The sequence below is a fragment of the Osmerus mordax genome, chromosome 7 (assembly GCF_038355195.1).
Source record: "Osmerus mordax isolate fOsmMor3 chromosome 7, fOsmMor3.pri, whole genome shotgun sequence".
NCBI lineage: Eukaryota > Metazoa > Chordata > Actinopteri > Osmeriformes > Osmeridae > Osmerus > Osmerus mordax.
In genome coordinates, this window is record NC_090056.1 from 7,933,160 (window position 1) to 7,956,188 (window position 23,029).

The following is a 23,029-nucleotide window of genomic DNA, read 5'->3' on the forward strand; positions in this document are numbered from 1 at the left end:
ACAGCTGTTTTCCCTTCATTGTTTCCCGACGTTGTTAAGAGTACATTTCTCCCGCTGGCTTGCAGAGACTTTTAATAACCAACAGACAAACACAGTTTAATTGCGCATTGGTTTCATGCAGTTTATCGGGTTTAAGTCGAGAAACTTAATTGGTGTTTTGTACGTTGACATTCAATTGTAACAAGTGGATACGAGAGGAGAGCGAACCAAGGTTAGTCAATGATCGATGTATTTTAGTTTCAGTAACAATGTTGTAAGTAATGAAGCAAAAATTACAAGTCTGGCATGATTGTTCGGCTGGCATGTATAAAATGCGCTGGAATTGCGCATTGAAACGGACCGTGGTATTCCAAGAGAACACTGGATCTTAGTGTGAAATCTACTTCTGCCAATCAGTGTGGTGTGACGGAACAATTTCCACGATTTGATGGACAGGCAAAGGGAGGCCTCGTCCGGTCAAACTAAAATTGTAATCAGTTTTTGGAATATTAAGCTTTTGCTACTAGACGCATTCTATAAAAGATGTTTAGGCTACTCTCATAGATGACAGAACTGCCTAACTAGTCATTTTACTACCATCGTACTAGTTCTATTATGTTTTAATACACAATACTCTAGACATATTTTTACTATAGTGTAATTTTGTCAGCTGTCATTGCTCCCTCAGCTGTTTCATCGCGACCCTGTATGACCAGTTATGCCCTCGACAAACCGTAAACATGAAAACATTTGTCATCATGCTTTTTTTGAGGACTTACAATGCATAAAATATTTAACGTTCTTGTAAAAACCCAGCTGTCTGAAATGTGTTCATCACTCCTCCAGTGTGAAGCTTCAGCCTTTGGCAGATCAACAATGATCCTGACCAGTACAGATACACCTGATTCAAATCAAGCCTAACTGTCTCTGAACTGAGTAACTTAACTGTGTATTCCAGATTAGCCTATTGAGCAGCCATTGTTTCCATTGAGTGAATGCAAGTTAAGACCATGTTGTTCTGACCTGATTTGTGCTGTTGGGTTATCATTTGTGAAGTCGCGCCAGTACAGTCTTATCTGCACTGCTGCACAAACACCATCCTCCCCTACTTCAGTTAAACGGTTTCCTATCGGCTGTCCAGAGCTGGCAACGGTAACATGATTAGCAGTAGAACATTAGGATCCCCATATCATGGTTTCAAGAGCCAATCTAAAGAGGGAGAGTGAGGAAGAGAAAGTGTGTGTGTGTGTGTATTGGGGGGAAGGGCATATGTGGAGCAGTATGTACACATACACAGTTGTTTGTGGTCTGGTATTTCCAGAGGTCATCATAGCGTTCCTTTGGAAACCATGCATTCTTGTCTTGAGTGTTGATGAATGTCTCCTTGACATGCTTCAGGTTCATGTCACAGCCTCCCCACAACATGGCAGAGCTGTGAAACGGAGATTTGAGGCGGTTTTAACACTCTCCACGAGACTGGGCCTTTAGCTTTATCTAAATGGCTTTGTTGGCTTTCTCCTGGAGTGCAATGCTTCCCCAGCCATCCGGATTGTGTTTATCTGCGTTCTATTTCTGTCTTCAACCCTCTCTGTAATCACTGATGCTATGTGTGTATCGGTAGGCTGCGTATGCTGCCCGTTCTACTGCATTGACTTCACGCCATGTTCCTTGCCCTGTCATTTGCTAGAGGACTTTTGCTTGTCTCTGTTCTTAGCTCCCTCACTTGGTCCTGAGGAGTCGGTGCCACTTCCTCTCAGTCTCTCGTGACCCAACTGGCAGAACGAAAACAGCACAACACAAACGACATGATAGACTAGAAGGTCTAGAACGAGATTGCTGGATGCTATTCTGAACCTTCAACTTGGGTCACATGAGTTTTGTGTTGGAGTCTGACTATGTGATTGTTGGTGTTGATCAGTTATTTTAATCCGAGGGGATTTACATTTGTGAAACTAAGTAATATAAGTAAAGATAAGTAAAACATTTTGTGGGAAAGGTGAAACATTTTCTGACAAGTGGTGGGTTTAGTGTTTACTTGTATTCAATCCATCTACAACTGTCTCAAGAACCGTTGCCTTCACCATAACATACAGTATCTGATTTGACCTCACACAGGCATCTAAGGGCAACCCAACTACCATCCATCCTTGGTTGTTTATCCTCTCTTTCATTCTGTCTTTCAAACTTTGACTGTCTGCCAACCACCCTCCCAGCCTTTTGAATGACCCAGGCAGGAGATCGTGGTTGGCCATGGCAACAAATCTACTTTTCGTTATTAAATGTGGATTTAATGTGACACAGAGACTACACCCTCATACTTTTTAACATAAACCTGTACTCGTATGAAACAAACTGTGTATATACATAGAGTAGGGTTGTTGAGATGTAGATATTTTAGTGTCGATTTAAGCAGATAAATGGTCTTGACAACAATGAATCTTTTTAAGCAACTGTTTTTCCCAGTCCATATGTGTTTCCTATATGTTCCACATTGCTGTCGAGTAGATTATAAAACAAACATTGCAGCGTTTGGGCCTAAACAGATGAAGCCGTTAGTCCTCTACCATGCACATCATTCCTGTTCAACCACTTAGGCTTGACTATGTTTATTCCTGCGTCGATTCCCTTTATTGAAGGAAATGGAATGTAGTAAAAGCCTCTGAACGATCACTGTCCCTAATATTTCTTTGAAATTCAAGATCAGCCATTCAATAAAGACAGCCGCTTGTACAGTCCATATCTGTGTAGTGTACAGTGATGAATAAAGTATGTCCATTGTGTTCTTCACTCTGGACATTAGCAGGATAGTGGTTGTTTGTTGTGCTTTTTTGCTCCTGTCCACTGCTGCACATCACTGTAATGAACGCCTATGCTCCTTTTTTTAAAGCTTGCTTATGGGAAATGTTTCAGAGCCTTCAATCCTCAACTCTGCAAATCGAATCACATGACGCCCACATCCTTTTAGACTTGTGGGGGAGAGGCGTGATGCAGCTGTGTGGGATTGCTGCATGGGCAGCTTCAGCAGACCCCTGTAGAGTCCCTCCCACAGCACGGAGGAATCCGTGTCGGAATCCCAACCCTGTTCACCATTCCCCTTGAATCACAACGGAAGCAGAAGGATGGCGTTGGATCAGGTCTGTACACGAGATGGGGTTTCGATGATCTTGGTTGGGTCGGCGCTGACATCTCAACGTTCTTCTCGGGGGGGTGTGGATGGCTTTGTGCAGCATGCAGCCTGTGGGACATCATGAGGGGTGAGGGTATCGTGTTTGGCTTGCGTTGTGCTATTCCATGTAACAGGTGTTTCATAAAGCGGCTCCCAAGTTGACTCTGGGATTTGGGATAAGCAAAATGCTTCAGCTCAGTTCTTTATAAAGTCCCACACAAACTGGTGGTGCCTGTGATAGATTGCCTTATTCAACAACCATAATAAACATGCATGCATTCCTTAATCTTCCTTCCCTCCCTCCTCTGTACACCCAGTAGAGCACTCTGGTGGTCCTGTTCAGCCTCCACTCTCTGTAGATGCCTGGGTGTAAACAGCACGACCCAACAACCCGCTTCCTGGTCAAGTCTGATATTGTTATGTGTGTTGGCAGAAAGGAAGACAGGCGGGCAGGTACGTAGGACCGGTCTAAGACTGACTGCAGAGTAAAACCAGAGTCTAACTGCGAGACAGACCTCAAAATATTTCCAGTCCATCAACCTGGAACCTGGAGGAAGAATTACGATCACCTCTTGTCCTTACCGTGTGCTTTCGGTTCGCTTGACTTACCCATAAATTAGGGTTTAGCTTCAAATATACAACAGATCATACGGTGTCAGTAAATGTTTGAAGAAGAACTGTGTGAGATGGAACATTAGCCGTTAGCATTTTCTGACACGACTGTGAAACATTCATTTATTGGATTACTAAATGTTACAATTAATTGGTTTAGGAGCATTTCTGTATCTGAATTTATGATCAGGTTGATTAGTGGTTTACTCTCCATGTCCCGGGTTGGACGTCTTGTCTCTGACATTGGTCGTTCTCTGAACTCTGCATCATGAGGAAGTTTGATGCTACTTTGGTTGGAAACTGTGTGTGTGTTAGTAAATTTGGCTCCACAGCTTTGCATATATTTTAATCCTACTCTTCAGTATTTTATTCTGTTTTTTTTTTGTAGTTGTAGATAAACATGGTCTAAGAACACACAAATGGCCTTAACTATGTGCGTCTTACAGAAGTCAGAGCTTTGAGGTCAGAATTTGTTTTTGCCCCTCAGTCGGCAGCCTCGTTCTGGACCTCTGCTGAACCACCTGTCTCTGACTCAGTCATGAATGATGTGCAGCTGACTGTTCTTCACATACAGTACCAGACACACACACACACACACACACACACACACACTCTCCCAGACACAGAGGGGATTTCCTTACCCTGAATGTTGGCATGTTGCTACAGTAGACTCATTCTCATGTGTCTCGACGGGTGGAGGCGGGTTGGGGGGTCATCGATTTACTTGTCTTTAATGCAGTCTGTAAAAGAAGATTGATTTCAGCTCATTTACAGACAAACCTCCTACTCAAAACATTGGTACCACAGCTGCTGTTAATGGCCTTAGGGATTTGTCACCTGACAGTGTCCCTATGGTCATGTTTGTGTCAGATAGACCGTTGTCATTCTAAATCGGTTTGTGTGCCACAGAGACTGAAATGACAACAAAGATGCAAACAAAAAGATGATAGTCTTGTATCATCTGGATATTTTTGAAAAATGTTGGTTGGGAAAATTCCTTACTATACCTAACTTTATAAAGGCAAAACATAATATTTAAAAATATAGTTCTCTCCATGTTCTTCAGTTCCCCAGCTGTTGCTGTTATGTCTGTTTGAGCCAGTTTAGCTTGTGTGGATCTTTTCATTTGAAGCTGTGATATTACTGTAATTTAGACCTTCCAGATATCAGGGAGTTGTCAAACCACTTCCTGTGGTGTTGAGTCATGTCAGTGGGTGAGGCCCCAATGAGGCCCCAATGATGTCATCCAACCGCAGCTGGCCACTGCTCGCTATAGGAGGGAAGATGCCCAGAACTGGGATCAGTCTAGCCTCACAATATTGTAACCATGACTTTAAAAGGGCTTATTGCAAAACTGCACCAAGGAACAGAGTCAAGGAAGGGGTTGAATCAGCCTTGTGTTCTGTGCCTGCCTCGTCCCTCAAGTTTGAAGAAGATGGTCCATCACACTGGACCTGCTGCCAACAAAGAATGATCTCCGATGAGATGCAAATGTCATTGGATGAGCATTGAGGGGTTTAGTCAGTTGTGAAGTGGAGCCACTTCTGCTTCTGTATACCAGCATAATTCAGTCTGGATGGATTTTTGATTTCACATTAGCTTAGTAAGAGTAGGCCCATCTACTCCATGTATCAGTCCCCTGGCCCTCAACAGCGGTGGTTGAGAGCCTTATTGCAGCTCCTTCAGAAGGTAATTTAAGATGTTATCACAGTTAAGTGATGTCATCCAAGCATTGTATTATTTCTCCCAAGTCTAAGAAGGAAAGATTGATTGGAGAGTATAACCAGTGTATGTAACCCGAGGGAGCAATCCGAGAGATTTACATATGGGAGCAACAGGGCCAATTACAGCCCTGAGGTGTTGGAAAACCCCTGGTGACTAATTCTAAATTAAGCTTGGCCAGCTTGCCTCTTTCAGTGAGGGGAATGTTTGTCTGGTCAAATGAAACGGCAATTGCTAGTTGGCTCGCAAGTTAAACACACCCCACCAAGGGAAATTAAGTTTTCACACCCAGGTGGGGCCTCATAAAAAGAGGAAGGATATAAGAGGCACATACCCACTAGTGCTGAATAGACTTCACCTCAGAAGAAAAAATAAAAGTATATATTTGAAAGGGAGACCGGTGTAAAACAACAATGCCAGTCCTGCAGAGGAAATACAACTCCCTCCCCAGTGTTTGAAGTGAGCTGCTTGTCCGGTAGCTAGCAGCTGACATCATGTAATGGTCAGTACCCACAGTCTCATTGGTGTGGCTGTGTTCAGACTAGGGGAAGGACCTGAGGTGCTGGGGTCTGCTGCTCATTATGCAAAACTTATCTTTGGAAAGTCTTAATGGACGCCTGTCTGCACACACAGGCTGCCGTCTGTAGGGCTGGCGTTGTGTACACACAGCAGCAGATGGCCAACCGGTTCTGATTATTTTGGTAAGCTGGAACACTTACTACCTTTCTATCTCTCTCCTGAATGCTTGTCTTGTTTGATACTTGTGAATGAAGCCGGTGGCACATGTTTTCACTATGAGGGCTCTCCTCAGAATTGGAAAGCATTCCCTTTTTTAATAAGGAGGAGAGTAGTGACCAGTTTCCTATTCATGCTCTTTTGGTCTCATAGCTTGGCTTCCTCATATTGCTCAAGTCTGGCTGTTGCGACACCACTTATGAAAAGCCTGTTATGTCCCCACTGTTGCTATAACACATTACATGCTTGGGTGTAATTAGACAATTATTGAACGTTTAGCCGAGCCACTCAGCAAAATGAGAAGATTAGCGTGTCATCCAAGCGAGAGAGGCCGTGCGAGATGCGTTGTTGCTACAAGAGAGAGCGGGATTCAATCACACGGAGACTTCACTTCTCTGTCAATAACCGCTGTGAAATTAGTTGACCGACTTGAAATTGGATGGGGGAGGCAGCCTTAATGGATGTTGGAGAGGTCGACGAAGGCTTCTTTGTGCTGGTTATTGCAGATAATGTGAGTTTATTACACACAAATCACGCTTGACAGGCTCCAGTTGGATGGCAGTGAGCCTCTCTCTTTAATGGCCCAGTGAAAGCACGACTGCTGACTCATCTTCCCTCCGTGAGACTCCTGTGCTTTTCTTCCTCATATCACCGTGAGCTGCTTCACCATGTCGCCGTGCCCCTGCATCCATTCACCACACCAAACCTGGAACCAAGTCCAAGGTTCGGGTGAGTTCTCTCCATCAAGGCTCCATCTCAGTCGGCCTTCGGTTGGATACGAATCCAAGATACTTCTGTCGCGGTATATCGTTGAGATATCTCGTGAGTGTGTGGACGGTGTGACGAGGTCCGTGTAAAGTATCTACTGCGTCGACTCTGGCAGTAGACTTGATGGTAAAGAGTATCAGTCACCCCGTTTACTGTTTGGAACAACACGCTCTTGTAGACGAGCAGCAGAATGAGCCCGACAGGAGGCTAAACCAGGTTCATGTGATGACCTGAGCTGTCGGGATATCCCTCCTGAGGGTTGAGGGAGGTTATTGTCTGGAGTGGAAAGGCACACCTGTGACATTTTTCCTCCGGTGGGTGTTTGCAGCTGCAGCTGTGTCGGGTTTCCTTCCGTACACACTTTGCTCTTTCAGCACATAAAGAGCCCAGATTTATTAAGTGGGCCACTGGCTGAGCAAAGGGAGTTTCTATTGTGACTTGCTACTTCTCTGCAGCCTAGCTTAACTGAATTGAGGTCCAGTGTCTGATCTCTAGTACAACTGTAAACTAGAGGTTGGACATCATGCTCCAAGAGGTAATTACTTTTCATTAAAGCTAGGCCTATGTCTAGTTTATGTTCACTGATGCTTCAAAATGGCATCAGTAAACATGTTCACCAGACCATGATAGAGATCGTTTTATGAGAGAAGATTCTAGAAGGAAGAAAATATGCCTCTATGCAGGTCACTTTACATTATTCAAATGCCTTTGGTTTTGGTTGCATGAATGCCAGGCTTATTGGCTCACATGCAGTCAGTGGCTGAAAACACACCCACGACCAAAACCGACGTCTATTCGTTATTACCTTGGCTTCTGTGGGTTGAGATGAAATGATCGAGATAAGGAAGAAGAGAGGCAACAATGTTATTAAATGCTGCCACAGTGAGACAGGAAATACATGGGTGAGACAGGGCACAAGGGCCCTCCATGGAAACCCACTAATGATCTCATGGCCTGGCTTATCCTCACATGTGTGGGCAAGTCGGCTGAAGAGGCCTAATTAAACAACACACTGGCAATTAGTCAGGACTCCATACGCTGTTGTTAGGCACCGGATAACAACTGGTCTGTCAGAGCAGACGGTGGAGCCACACAGCCCTCCTAGACTCCCATGCCTTGTATGGTTATCACTGTTGACCAGCGACGATCTTCAGACTGAATGTCAGTCTGGGGACATAGGCAGTGCTGCTGGTTACAGCTCAGCTTGCTTTCACTTGTGTAACCTTTTGGATGTTTCAAGCACTGTTCTGCAGAGGAGGACTTGGAGTTAGTCAAATGCCATGGAGGAGGATGTACTGTAATGCTGGTGGTGTTTGGTCTGCTGGAAAATGTGAATGTGGATGTGGAAAGCTTGTGTGGTCTGTGGAAGGAGTACAGGTGTTTTCTTGACAGGAGCTCGCAGGCTAAGACGACAGCCATTGTGACATTTCACTAGGTGGTGTTCTCCTGGAGGGCCTGTTCATCCTGCTGTCTGTGTGTCCTACAGGTCTGTCTGTCTCTGTCTGCCTGCCATCTCATCTCTCTGCACGATCTCCAGCACAGCACCAACACAGCTGCCCCCCCTTACTGCCTGACCCAGGGCATTTCCTGTCTGGCATTGTGCTCTCATTCAGAGAACACAATACTGGGACCTTTTGACTGATAGCTGTGGAATGTGATGTGAGGGAAAGTTCTTGGGAAGCGGCCGGCCCTGGGTCACCATTCCACTGCTGCATGCCTGGGAGAGACGGCCTGCCAACTTTCTCTCGTTCCACCTTTGAGTGATTTCCTCTGGTTTCAGAATTGAGTCCATCTGTTAGTGAAGTACTAACTGGGTTTTCTCCAGTGGGCTAACTGGGTTATGTGTGGCTGTATGGGTATGACCCTGCCATTGAGGGTTTTGTCATGCTCTACATAGGAGACCTAGACTTTATCAAAAGGAAATGGAAAGGTTTTGGGTACGGTGTGTTGTTGGCACGCACACACGCACACACACACACACACACACACACACACACTTTTATGGTTGAGTGCAAAGGCCTATGTAATCATCCACACCAAAGACAAGAACAGAAAATGACAGCGTTTTTCTGATCTGTTGGTCACAGCATGACGTTGGTCCTACTTTTAAAATTCAGCAGATGCTCTCCCTTTCTGGAGCAGCCCTCTTTTTATTTTCTCCCTCCTCCGTTTGTTTTCTCTGAGGAACCACCAGCTGTATGGTGTTTCACTGGCTGGCAGGATCCATGACCCATTTAAATATGGACTGTGGAGAGAAGACAGAGGCTGGATGAATAGCTAATGGGAGCTTGAAACCCTCTTTTCCGGGGCTGTTGGCTCTCCCCTGGCTGTCATCTAAATGTCCACAGCGCACACACTTTAGTTCCCTCAGATCAATCCCACGCACTCTGGGCTAGACTGGGCCCCTTTCAGGCTGGCCTGCGGTGTCAGTCGTTTTTGGACAGGCCAAGTGCTATTGGAAGAGGGATGTGACGCAAGTGAAGTTCTGGGGGAGGGTGGGGGGGGGGTGGTGGGGGGGGCTTTGAGCAGTCGCAGATTAATGCGTTTTTGTTTTGCAGTGGTAATGAGGACAGTAAATTAGCACAGACGCCAGCTCCATTAGCTGATGCACATAAATAGAAATGGCAATTATAAACTCCTGCTATGCCAGTGGAAACCTACCACATCTCTGTATTCCATTGGCCTCCATGGTTTAGCTGGGTGTGATTTATTGCTCAACATCGAAGTTCAGTATGCGTGTTCACCCGTTTTGCGTCGTGTGCTCGTCCCTGGTTTCAGGTGTGATGAGAGCTCTGGTCATGGAGAGATGATGGACGTGGAGACGTCGTACTCGGACTTCATCAGCTGTGATCGCACCGGCCGCAGGAACGCAGTACCTGACATCGCCGGGGAGGAGGCGGGAGTGAGCGCCACTGAACTAACCAAAGACATGGCAGAGATGGACCTGAAGGCTGGCCAAGGTTAGCCTCTTCAACACGCACATACACACACACACACACACACACACACCACAACTGTTACCCCTTTGTCCCTCCTTTCTCTTTCTGTTGACTTAAATGCACACCCTAGCTCTTGATTTGCTCCTCATAACAATTGAATCCCCCGACCAGCAAATGGAAAAACCTCAATATTAGTACGATGCGCTGGAAGGAAGTGCAGTATGTATTTTTCCTTTCCTCAGCATTCTTGTCACTTTCTCTGCCTTCAGTCTGATTTACAGCCTCTGAGAGGCATGCCAACCCTCTCGGCTTCACTATTATATTAAGTGCACTCAACCTAAGTGTGTGTGTGAGTAGTTGTGTGTGTGTGTGAGAGTGAGTAGTTGTGTGTGTGTGTGTGTGAGCGTCCCTATATGTACGCACAGCTCAGGTCTCTGTGTTGGTGATGACCCATCAATGTGTTTCAGAGGGGCAGCCTGGGCCCTCCCCGCCCCCCGAGGGAGAGAGCTCTGCCAGCCAAGACGCCCAGGGGAACCGGGACCCGTCCTAAACCCTCAGCACGGAGGAGGGGGAGACGGAGCAGGGAGAGAGAGAGGAGAGGATCTTTGTGTTGTCTTATCCGGACACCTTCTCCTCTCCCAGCCCATTCGGAGCCAGCAGCAAGGCCCTCTCCCCTCACTGTGGCCCAGCCAGCGCCCTGCTGACAGCCCACATGCATGCCTCTCTTTAACCAGATACACGGGGGACTAAAGATGACGGAACTCTAGCGGAACTGATTGCGGACGAGGTGCCGTTACTGCTGCGGTGCGGTTATGGATGGAAGGATAGATAGTTTTACCCAATACTCTGAGAAAGCACAGATCTCCAGATTCATGTCACTGGAGATGAACTGATTGAATACAACACATTTAGACCATGTTGTGGCATCCCGTCCCATATCTAATATAGACCGCCATAACGAGGAGCTGTACTGAATGCATAATCCTTTTTGTTTGTCCTTTCTTTTGAGCATGGTGACCTGCTCATCATTTATCGTTTCCTAATGACCTTTTCCTTTACAGTAACATGTAGTTAGCAGGTATAATGTACTGTAGGAAGATCATATTTATTTCAAGTGTAAAACCTTTGTATAAGGAACTTCTTTGTGTAATAAAACACATGAATCTATTGCAACCGTTGTGTTTTTGCCACATGATATGCAAGTGCTCAGTTCAATCAGTCAACTACCGAGATCAGTCAAATACAGAGATGTCTATTGGCTTGAAAATACAAAATGGAAAAGTAAAAAGGGGTTGCAGACTGATGTAACTGTCCAGACAGTCATGACCAATAGAGGTATAAAAGTTGAGTGCTTGCAGTACCATAAATATTATTGAATGTAGCCTGTGTGTACATATGACTGGCCACAGGAAGTCCCTGTTTACATTTAGACCCAGAGCGGTCTTGGGTTCCCATTAACAGGATGAAGGAGAATAGTAGGCATATTGTTTAGCAAAACTGCGTTCAATTTAACTAATGCTTTAAGTGCCAGCCCATCGCCTGTTTGTGTGCTTAACATAAAACCTAATGAGGTTCATCATGTTTAAGCCGTTTCCCCGGCGATCAAGAAGGAAAGGAAAACGGTTAAAGATGCAAAAGTATTTTATTGTTTTGATTTTCTTGTTATGTGCCATTCTCTCCATGTTACAAAAGGAGTAAAAAAGTGTGGTTTTCTGTTAGTAAAATGCAAAATGAGAAAGAATATAAAATCACAATTCGGATAGTACTGATTACATTTTAGATCCTCTTTAGGATGAAGTGTCTTGGACGTTGTCATTCTAAACAGAAGGACTGCTTCAGTAGGCATCACTGTTAACATGAAAGTGGTGCGCCACCTACTGTTCACAGTACTATATTTGGTATAGTGCTGTTTCACCTGATCCATTTCAAATGTAAACCGTTCATCTTTCCTCTTGGAGACAACAAGAACTGGGGATTACATTATAGGTTCATAGATACAAATAACCTGTTAAATTCCAGTGCCTATAATTCCTATGAATATAATACATTTCTTGCATCATAGATGCTAAGTGCTCGTCCTTCCCTGCACTGTAGTTCGATCACAGTGACCATAACATTGAGATTATGGATCAAGACGTTTTTGTAAATTAAAAAAAGCATAACATTGGCTTGAAGTTTTCTAATAGGTGGGATAATATGAGGGTAATTTGTTGAATAAACTGTACATACAGGCGCTATTCAGATTATTTAGGAAGAACTTAATGTAGCTACTGCTTCTGTGTGCGTCCATCACAACTTAATCAAAACACAGTCTGCATTTGATCCACCACAACAACCATTACATTTGTTTCACTATGCTATAATACTGTGTGTAGTGGATTCTATACAGACAGAGACATTGTGTTGTGGCCGGTGGGAGTGGTAGGGGGTTTAAGTGGTTTGTTTCTGGTTGTTTGTTCATTTCTCTTCATTGATTCCTTCAAAAGGCGGTGTCTTGCACCATCCCGTAGGCCCTGTGCAGATTCTGGACCAGCTCGTTCTTTTCCTTCTCTGGCAGGAAGCTGGACTTTGCTGAGTTGATGTTCTACAGGACAGAGCACGACACAGCTCAAGTACACACTGTGCACACACTGAATAGCTGGGAATTTGAAGTGGTTCAACTTGATCTCATTTGAATTGAAGACATTTGCTGAAATGTAATAGACTGGGCGTGGGTGTGTTTGGTCTCACCAGCTCTTTGAATTCCTGTTCAGTGAATCCCATGTAGTTCTGCACTGTGACATAGTCATGCTGCAGGGTGGAGTTGAAGATCAATGGGTCATCTGTGTTCAGAGAGATGTTGGCCTTATCTTTCCTGAACCTGCAAACACAAAGACACCACCTTTTTAATTTAGAAGGTATGAAACAAACCTTTTAGATTTATGCACTGTATGTGCCACGTTAAGTAATAAAAGTAATCATTGGCACGTTATAATTCACCTGATGATAGGATGTTTGGTGAAGTCAGGGTCACAAGCTCCTGTCAGTTTACTGGATATGGGACACGTCTGAAAGCACACATGAAGCGACCATGAGAGAACACTACAGACCCATCTCACAGTGATGTGAGCGCCCTCACAATGATCAGGTTCTAGATCTAGTGGTGCAGGTCATGTCATCTCCACAGACAGGGACACAAAAGAGACTGCTGCCCTGGTTTTCCGAACAGATGAAATGTGAATTCTCTCCACCAGAGGTCAGTATGGTACATTAAACAAACTTCAACATGATCTGAACTAACAATGAACATCTAATTACATCCTGAAGCAGGGCAGCAGGACTAATAGGTTTTTGGTTTGTGGTGAGAAAATGGACTGATTGCAATAATATGATATAGACTTCTGTTTCTACACAATGTCCTCAGTTGAAATAAATAATGTGGAAAGACATAAGCAATAATCTGATTTACAAACCACACCTCAAAGTGCATGTTCTGGGCCAGGAGCTGTTTGTACAAGTCTTGGTCCTGACTGGTGTTGTAGCCATGCCCAATCCGCTCAGCCTTCAAAACCTCTACAGCCTGAGGGCAAACAGCAGATTGATATTCTGTGTACGCATGATCTGTGTATCACTTATGCACCATCCATATGCTACTTTGGATAAAAGTAAGATAAGATATAAATGCAAAATGTATCATTCACAAGGCTAAAGCAGAAACATCTCCCATGAAAGTGCTAAACATGAAAAACATAAGCCTATTTCTGGACACACACTGTATTAGGTTGCATAGTTGTGTGCCACATGATCGATGGCTGCTTTCAGGAGAGGCATTCCAGGGAGCATTCCAGGAAGCAAATGATATTTCACAGTGTAATGTGCCTATGATGTTTGGTCTCCATAAAGACATTATAGATGCCATACAGGATTCCTGTTCTTGAATGATGAATCCTATGTTGTTTCTGGTTGTTGGCGACAAATACTGATTTGGAATCATTTTCCCCATATTAATGAGGGAGGGAAGCTGACCTCTTTGACGACTGAGGACGGCCCCACTTCTCCTGCATGAACAGTCCTGTGGATCCCACAGCGCTCTGCTTCCTGTGAACAACACAGGGAACAACAGCATCACCTACACACACACGCCACCCATCTGGCTTTCACATCAGTCAGCACTCCCCACCCGAGCAGCCTCTCATTGTCTCCAACAGAAAGGCATGTAACACAGGTGATGAGAGCAATACACAGCATACTGGGAGTCCAGGTCTGAGTCTGGTGTCAAGAATGCAAGTGTGTCTGGCGAACACAATCTCACAATCCTTTTAAATCTGTCCATGTTTTTTTTATCCTAGCAGAACCAGCATGGCTTCTCTGAACCTGGAATATGTACGCATGAGATCATGTCTAAACGTCCACTATAAACATAGTTAGTGTCCCTGGGCTCCCATTTTAGGCTTTGCCCTTTGTCACACTAATGATTGAAACAGATGTTATAACCATGACAACATGTACTATATTACGGTAGAAACATCTTCCATCCTCGAATCATTCCCACTGTTGTTTTTCTTAGTGAACAACAGTGTACAACTCAGAACGGGTGACATGGCCTGGTCAGATGCGATCTAATGAAAGCAAGTGTTTAGATCTATCAGAAATAAACCATGAGTAAGACAATGTTCGCTTTCACAGCTCAAAGAACTTGGATTTCCTAACATCTGTCAACTTCTGGGTGGCTTGATTCAACATTTACGTAACACTAATAACTACTCAATAAATAACATTGAAATGTAGTAAATAAAGCACCTCATAGAGCACTATCATTACTGAGTTCAGTGTTCACGCGTTGGTAACCTCTTGGTCGTGGTATTTGTGACCTTTACGACTGCTTAGTAAATGACTGACGATGATAAGACATACATTTGTGAGAGTCAACCTACAGTGAGTCTGTAATGGCCCTCTCTGTACTGCAATAGGCCTAATAAACACTGACTGTACTTTGACTTTGTTATCAGAAACCCCAGACAACGATTTTCAGTCCAGTGTTCCAAACAGATCTATTTTCTGTCTTGGGTACATACCAGAAATATGGGCTTTACTCTACTCCTCAGAATATCTGTTCCGCCCAGGCTCATGCTCACATTTCTCACCCTAGGAATGTTGTAACCATTTGGGATCTCCATACTTGCTCTGGTTTCATCACTCACATGTGGGATCAGTCAAGTAATGGGCCACAGTATGTTGGGTGTAAGAGGTTAGAGGCTATAGGTTACCTCGAAGGCCATCCGGTGGCCTGGGAAGGCCACACAGTTGAGAGATTCATCTCCTGCCAGGTCTATGGCCACCACTCCCTCATTAGCATACTTCTTACACAGCTCCAACACCTCCATGGACCAATCTGCAAAAGAAACACACATTTAATTGAAAATAGCAACCACAAACATAACTTTGCTTTGGCTGTACAGTAAGGAAGTCATTTAAAACCAAATGACTGATAAAATGTCTGAAGAACATATTTGACTTGAGAGACCATGAGTGGTCTTGAGTGTGCTTTTGCAATTGGTCATCCAGTGATACAGCACAGTACCACACATAAACACACATGCATAGGAGCCCGTTTTACTGTCTGCATGGTGATTAACAAGTAAAGTTCCATAAAGGATAGAAAGGTTCACAAATAGTACTGCCCAAATCCTTCAAATTGATCCACCAGTTTGGTATGAAATAGACACTGCTACATGCCAATAACAGGCTGATAGTAGTTGGGAGTAAGTGCTATGTGCTTCTGAGTGGAAGCTGTAGGCCCGGCATCCTGCTACCAGTGGGGCTTCCAGCAACAGTAAAGGGGGCTCCTATGTGGAAGTGTAGAGCCTCCTCCAGACTGGGAACAGTGCATTACTTGGCATGTGGCGCATACAGCACAGAATGGACCTGGCTTTGATATTGAAGGCCTTTTCCCCTTCACTGAGGCCCTGGTTGACCAGGCGCACCACCTCGTCTGGGCTCAGGTCACCCCTGGAGCAGGCACATGGGGGAGGGAGGGGGTGGGGGGGGCACAGAGGTTTAGAGGATGGCACGTTATCTTCACAGCATGTCAATATATTCATCAAGTGTGTTGAAAAATTATTTTTGATACATGTCAAGTAGTAGTGTCCATATTGTACAGCGTATCCTCTAAACACAAGAAAACATACTGTTTCTGGTTCCACTGGATGGGCTCCACTTGAGAGTTGGCCAGCAGGTGTGGGCTGTATCGGACCTCCACATAGATCACGCCTTCTTTGGCCTTGTCCTCCACAAACTCATAGGCTATCCTCTTGATGGCTTCTCTGTCTCCCCTGGCCAGGAAATACAACAGCATGTATTCGGTAATTATGGTCACCTAGCAGTGCATCTTGAGACTCCAGTTTTATTACTTTAGTTGTGCTATAAGATCACAGTACGGATTCACATAAACCTAAAGTATTAACCAAAAGGGATTTTCAGAGTGTAAATTCAGTTAGGCTGACTAGCCTCTAAACCATGTCCTACTTCTAAGGCTTTTTAGGCTTGACAACATCACAACACGGTAAATACCACTTCCAGCATTTACACTAGACGTGAATGCTAATTAGAGCCCTGCATGCCTGTCCTATCCGCCTACCACCCTTATCCTCCCTTCCCCTCCCTCACCCTACCCTCCCCTCTGTCATCCTCCTCTCCCTCACCCTACCCTCCCCTCCCTCCCTCACCCTACTCTCCCCTCCGTCATCCTCCCCTCCCTCACCCTACCCTACCCTCCCCTCCCTCCCTCCCTCACCCTACCCTCCCCTCCCTCCCTCACCCTACTCTCCCCTCCGTCATCCTCCCCTCCCTCACCCTACCCTCCCCTCCCTCCCTCACCCTACTCTCCCCTCCGTCATCCTCCCCTCCCTCCCTCACCCTACCCTCCCCTCCGTCATCCTCCCATCAATCACCCTACTCTCCCCTCCGTCATCCTCCCCTCCCTCACCCTACTCTCCCCTCCGTCATCCTCCCCTCCCTCACCCTACCCTCCCCTTCCTCACCCTCCCCTCCGTCATCCTCCCATCAATCACCCTACTCTCCCCTCCGTCATCCTCCCCTCCCTCACCCTCCCCTCCGTCATTCTCCCCTCCCTCACCCTACCCTCCCCTCCGTCATCCTCCCATCAATCACCCTACTCTCCCCTCCGTCATCCTCCCCTCCCTCACCCTACCCTCCCCTCCGTCATCCTCCCCTCCCTCACCCTACCCTCCCCTCCGTCATCCTCCCATCAATCACCCTACCCCCAACACTATGTTCATCCACCAACTCACACAACAATCATGCATGAACCAAACGCAGCTAGAAAGTTCCCTGTGTTGTTGCAGGGGAGGCTATGGATGCAAACAAGGCCTTTTCAAGGGCCTCGATAAAGAACGCTTTATTCTACAGTAACTGCCAGCTGCTGCCAGACATAACAAGCCAGTGTTGTACTTCTACCATGGGCTGCAGCTACACTGGCGAGGGGTGAAAAACACATCGTTTATCAGGTAGTGTTCATATAGAAGGGTGGCAAGCCCCGTCCGGACAGTCTCTGCTGCAATATCTGACTGAATACACCTACTGTATCCCTGCACTGTATGATTGTAACAACCACTTCCTCTGCAGTAAATGATGAAACTTGTCTCGACTAGGCATCATGACACAATCTGTTCCAGAAAAGCTTGCAGTGTGGTATGACTGAGGACAAGATCATCCAGCTTCAGCAGAAGATCTGCCGTTGCCATCATCGCCTAACCGGTGCTCTTCTCTGACCAAACTGACCTTTGACCCCTGCCTAAAAGCATGTCAACGTTGGTTTCACATGGTGCAGGTCCACTTACGCAATGGCGGGCATATACACCTCGAACTTGTCCAGAAACTCTTTAAACTCTTCGACAGGCTCGTGGACCACACATCTGTGCGTCAAGTCCTTTACTGTGGACGCACACAGGGTCATCCCTCGCCGCCTGCAGTGGGGAGATAAGATGTCAGTTAGTTCACTTTGCTCTTCTACAATATTCCAACTGTTCCAGGAGACCAAAGGCCTGTCGCCCAAAACGACATGGCAACAAAGCTTAACCGGTGCTGGTGACAGCGAGCCCGTCTAATCCTATTCCCCAGGCAGTTCTAATGGTTAGTGTACCGTAAAGGCAAAATTACAATGATTCAGGAACGAGTTTCGGTAAAGAGATGATTGTTCATGCAAGCCGCGCCCTTGGTCCAACCCACAGCATAATTTCACGTGCACCTGTAACACGAGTTTCGGTCAACCCGTTTTTATTTTGTTTTAAACAAAATAAAAACGGGTTGACCGAAACTCGTGTAAAAACGGGTTGACCGAAACTCGTGTTACAGGTGCACGTGAAATTATGCTGTGGGTTGGACCAAGGGCGCGGCTTGCATGAACAATCATCTCTTTACAATTAGTGACAACCTGTAAAACCATATTCTAGTATGTACTTTAACAAGGATGTTCGAGTTCAGAGTAAGGTTGATGCTAAAATGCTGCAATAGCACTGTTCTAAAGCTACAGACAAAAATGTAAGTTGATCATTAAATCAAAATCAGAAGGTCAGTTCCATACTGTTTCAACATACTCAGCCACGTCAAGGATGGTTTGCACTCGGATGGCTCCATCCAGGTGCACATGAAGCTCAACCTGTGGGGGAAAGACGCAGCACAATGATGGCCATACCCAACAATTACAGACGACCCTTGACCTCCATCCCACAGATTTGACTTTGACATTGAGATTTGCAACCGGACAGAATGTTGTTATATGACAGTGCAGCCACCTCTGAGTGTCTGTTTGAAGTTTCTGGACTGGTGGTGCAATGTGTTGGCCAGGGCTACATCTCCAATGCAGTCCGCATGACTAGGCATAAAGCAAGCGGTGAAAAGGCCAGGGATGCCAGAGAAGAGAGCAAGTGCTGTAGCCCTTATTCCAATTCAGAGAGTCGTGAGTTATACTGACAGATGAAAGTGCTAAATCTTCCCAGCTCGTCTCCAACGGCTGAGCCCAGCCAGCCTGCCTGCCTTTGGTTATCCAAGGCTCTTTTTCAACCGTTAACTTTTACAGTATCCCACAAATAGAAAACACACACATCTCTCATTTTTGGTCATCTGAACCACCTGATATGTAAAAGAGCAACAAAAGAGTAAAAAGAGTAACAAAAAAGCTTGCTAAAAAGATCTTATTGTACATGGTCTATGTGCCGTGTAACATTGAATCGTTATTACGATAGAAGCTGAACTGTCCCTGACCATGTTCCCAGGACATGTGGTAATTGTCTGGGCAATAATGCTAACTCAAGTTAAGCCTAGCTTAGGAAGGATGTCATGTACTTTAATCAAGGTGACAAACAACCCTTTAAATGAACAATAGCCTAGGATGAAACCAGAAAAAACATCTGCTTGAGGCTTTCCTGCAGGATATTATATGTCAAGGTTACTTGCCTCGTATGTAACCCATTGATAGAATCGTGTTATTTACTGCGTGTAATCAACTGAAGGAATGTGATGTTTTTGTACGATAACTTTTACAACCCCGCAATATGTATCTCCCCTACTTGAGTAATGATTGTGTGCGGACCACATCTGTGTTTCTGTACCAGGAGCAGTACAGATCGGAAACAGGAAGTCATTTATCATCTCATGAGTATCAGACAGAGTGAAATAAGAGAGCGAGAGTCAAACACATGAAATAGTTAAGCATGTATGAACAAGTACCTCCCAGTCCTTTCACTGACAGTCTGGATCGGTTTGTATAAGAACTGACACCATTACAATCTTCAAATGCTGACTGAAATAACTTGTTCTGCAGCATCATCTTTTGCTCTTGGCCGAGTAGTCCTAAGTTGATTTGTCAGCAAACACTTTGCAAGCTACAGGCTCACTCACATGACTGTACATAACTTCTTCATTTTCTACCATGTGAATAGGTAGAAACCATGGGTATGTGCTTGGCCTTTAGTATGTTTGTAAGAGTGTGTGTGTGTGTGTGTGTGTGTGTGTGTGTGTGTGTGTGTGTGTGTGTGTGTGTGTGTGTGTGTGTGTGTGTGTGTGTGAGAGAGAGAGAGAGAGAGAGAGAGAGAGAGAGAGAGAGAGAGAGAGAGAGAGAGAGAGAGAGAGAGAGAGAGAGAGAGAGAGAAAGTCACATGGAATGTAATTGTTTTGTGAAACATCTTACATGTACTCACTAACATAATTCTCCTAGACATGTTTTGACCATTAGTTGGTTATAATGGAAAGAATTCAGCTGTTGTTTAGGTTTCTAAAATGCCTGAAACAAGCAAACTTTCTCAGACTCGCAAATATCCGAGAGATCATAGATGAGCATCACGGCTCTGCAGAACATGCCATCAGATGAGACCCAGCTGCTTAAGTCATCAGCTGTTTAAGCAATAACTGACCCTCTGCTTTACTTTCTCATCAGTCTTCTTTCTCTAAAGTACAGTACCTGCATGAAAAATAAGCAACATATCATCATCGGTAACTGTTTCTGATGTCTACTAACCGAGCCAGAGATGAAATATTTACACAACCACTTGTTTGTTTGAGTATTGATTACACATAGGAACCTTTTTAACAATGGAATCCTTTCTGTCGTTCATTGAAGTTATATTTTCTTTCAATTAAATAACCTGTGCCTGGGAATGTCCTTTGGTGTGGAACACACTGTGGCTGCAAATGGAGAATCCGTAAATGTTTGATGAAGAGATTACCTTCTGAGTCAATGTCAAGGCTGACCATCTCTGTTTTCCGATCCCTCTTGCAAAGTCATTGTCAGTGCAATGCAATAAACGTAACCGTGTGTGACATTCTTACACAGACACACACACACACACACCCACACACACACACACACAAGCACACCACACATACCACACACACAGACACACACACTTAATCATTACTTCTCCTTTATCAGTGATCAGCTTGAAGGCATGCATGCTAACAAAGGGCTGCTATGACTCCAAAGGGCACTAGTATTTCTGTGGAGCTTACTGTAAGGGAGCAGTGAGGGAAAGAAGCTGACACGAGAGTTTCCCTGAGTGTCTGTCTTTTCCGTGCCTTCCGAAACAGAAGCCTTTGTGTCTGAGCTGCATGATGGAGGACACAACTGTATTGTAAAGTTAATTTGACTGTCCAGGATACAGTTAGACTTACATTTAAAGCACATCCTTTGACTAAAGACAACATTCTATAGGAAACAGCTATCAAAATAACTCAAGGTTATGGCTTCCTGTCCATAGTATGCTTGAAGATATGTTATAGTTGGACATGCCCTGGCAATGTGACTCTTGATCCCCATCTACCAATCCAGGTACACCAATACAATATCTTCTGACTAAATACAGGTGATGACATGTAATCTACTATAATTGGCCTTCTTAGATTGTCTGTCTTTCATACATATAATATGCATTTTGTAGGGGAGTGATAGTTATTGAAAACGAAACCACACATGAACTGTGATACCATTCGCTCAAGGAAATATAACCCTATACCACTTTCTAAATAAAATAGAAGAATACAAATGCATTTCAATTCAAGTCAAAGTGTTATATTTTTGTAATAACCTGTGTAGCCAATAACTTGGTACGTGTGAAGTATCCAAGGATATTTGCTTTATAGCTTATAATTCAAATGTTATCTTTGCTGGACAGAATGATAGGCTATGAATGGTATACCATTCAAATATAACCATTCAAATATAACTTACCTTTGGCTTGTTGAATGCTACTTGATCTATGAAATGTTCTGCCATAGTGAAAGCGCAGTACTGACGGCCAGTGCTTCTGTTGCGAACACAAAAGGACTTCAAGCTTTTCCCGGTGAAGCCCCGACAGTCTAACCCAATCCTTGCTCGCGGTGTCATTATATACATGATTTGAGCGAGCGGCACTAGCCGCGCCCTTGGTCCAACCCACAGCATAATTTCACGTGCACCTGTAACACGAGTTTCGGTCAATACAAAACAAAATAAAAACGGGTTCCCGAATCATTGTAATTTTGCCTTTACGGTAGACCATTAGAACTGCCTGGGGAATAGGATTACACGGGCTCGCTGTCACCAGCACCGGTTAAGCTTTGTTGCCATATGCCGAGAGGTTTAGCAATTTGCTAATAAGGTCTTTTCAAGTCCACGTTATGGTTATGAGACCAAAAGCGGCGTTAAAATAGTAGGCCTACATCCTTCAACGTGGGACTTGTAGACTTGTAGAGTTTTGGCCATCCATAAGGTTCTCATTTAGGCTAGAGGTGACATTGCTATAATTGTATTAAAAAGGTCATAGAGCATGCAATCGTTTTCAAATATTTCAACGATGCATGGTATATTTTAGACTAGGCTACATATGTTACACAGTATAATACATTATCATTCAGTTTTTTTCTTGCGCACAGCTTGTTCTTGGGTTCTCTCCCAGTCTCAGGTGTCGGTGTATAGTTGCTGCACTACTCGGTTCCTCCCCTGGATCGTCAACGTGTCGATGCCCTGACACTCATTTCTGTTCTGTCTACATTTGGAATATCTCCATGACCACTAGATGTCGTCCCGGTCACATCAGTAGGGTTTGATACTGATGTAACACTACACTGAAAACCATACAAGTAGCACTGGTACAGTGAGATGAGCGACCATGCAGGTGTCAGATGACCATGCTCCCTTCATACTTATCTGTAAGATGACAGTAAATCAAAGAGGTTTCAAAACAATCATGAATTTAAAAAGTATTTCTGTTCACAAGGATGCTTTTAATTGTGCTTGTACAATATGTGGGTTTGTACAGTCTTCCAACTTGTTGTATCTAAGAGATGACAGTAAATCAATGAGGTTACAAAACAATATTGAATTAAAAAGGATACAGTATTTTGGTTCTCCTAAATGATCTGAATTGTACTTGTAGGTGTGTTCAAGCACCCTTGGGCTGCGACATGTTCTCAGAACTGGTGGGGTTAGGCCAGAGAGCCAATAGTCCTCACAGCTCACATCATCCAAATGCTTCAGTATTATAGACTGTTGATACTACTGCTGCCAGTGGTTACGCCTCACCCATAATGATTATTCACTGGTTTTATTTGAAAGTTGTAACGCAGACCACTGTGA

General features: G+C 44.6%; 2 protein-coding genes across 4 annotated transcripts; one reads left to right on the forward strand and one right to left on the reverse strand.

Annotated features, from left to right (window-relative positions):
* Nucleotides 1-39: 39 nt before the first annotated feature.
* Nucleotides 40-11,085, forward strand: pkig (protein kinase (cAMP-dependent, catalytic) inhibitor gamma). Of its 3 annotated transcripts, none has more exons than XM_067240800.1 (3): nt 40-211; nt 9,761-9,942; nt 10,389-11,085. In XM_067240800.1, exons 2-3 carry the CDS (start codon nt 9,789-9,791, stop codon nt 10,469-10,471), a joined length of 237 nt encoding a protein of 78 aa, XP_067096901.1. In that variant the 5' UTR covers nt 40-211; nt 9,761-9,788; the 3' UTR covers nt 10,472-11,085. The 3 variants fall into 3 exon arrangements, with proteins under 3 accessions (XP_067096901.1, XP_067096902.1, XP_067096903.1); XM_067240801.1 differs by lacking the exon at nt 40-211 and adding an exon at nt 3,055-3,113; XM_067240802.1 differs by lacking the exon at nt 40-211 and adding an exon at nt 6,114-6,180.
* Nucleotides 11,086-11,556: 471 nt separating this feature from the next.
* Nucleotides 11,557-21,759, reverse strand: ada (adenosine deaminase). The gene is made up of 11 exons (XM_067240762.1): nt 21,644-21,759; nt 18,516-18,577; nt 17,760-17,885; nt 16,089-16,232; nt 15,794-15,909; nt 15,168-15,292; nt 13,927-13,998; nt 13,379-13,480; nt 12,901-12,968; nt 12,652-12,781; nt 11,557-12,505 (listed from the first exon to the last, which is right to left on the reverse strand). The coding sequence occupies exons 1-11, from the start codon at nt 21,686-21,688 to the stop codon at nt 12,401-12,403; spliced, it is 1,095 nt and encodes a 364-aa protein (XP_067096863.1). The 5' UTR covers nt 21,689-21,759; the 3' UTR covers nt 11,557-12,400.
* Nucleotides 21,760-23,029: the final 1,270 nt, after the last annotated feature.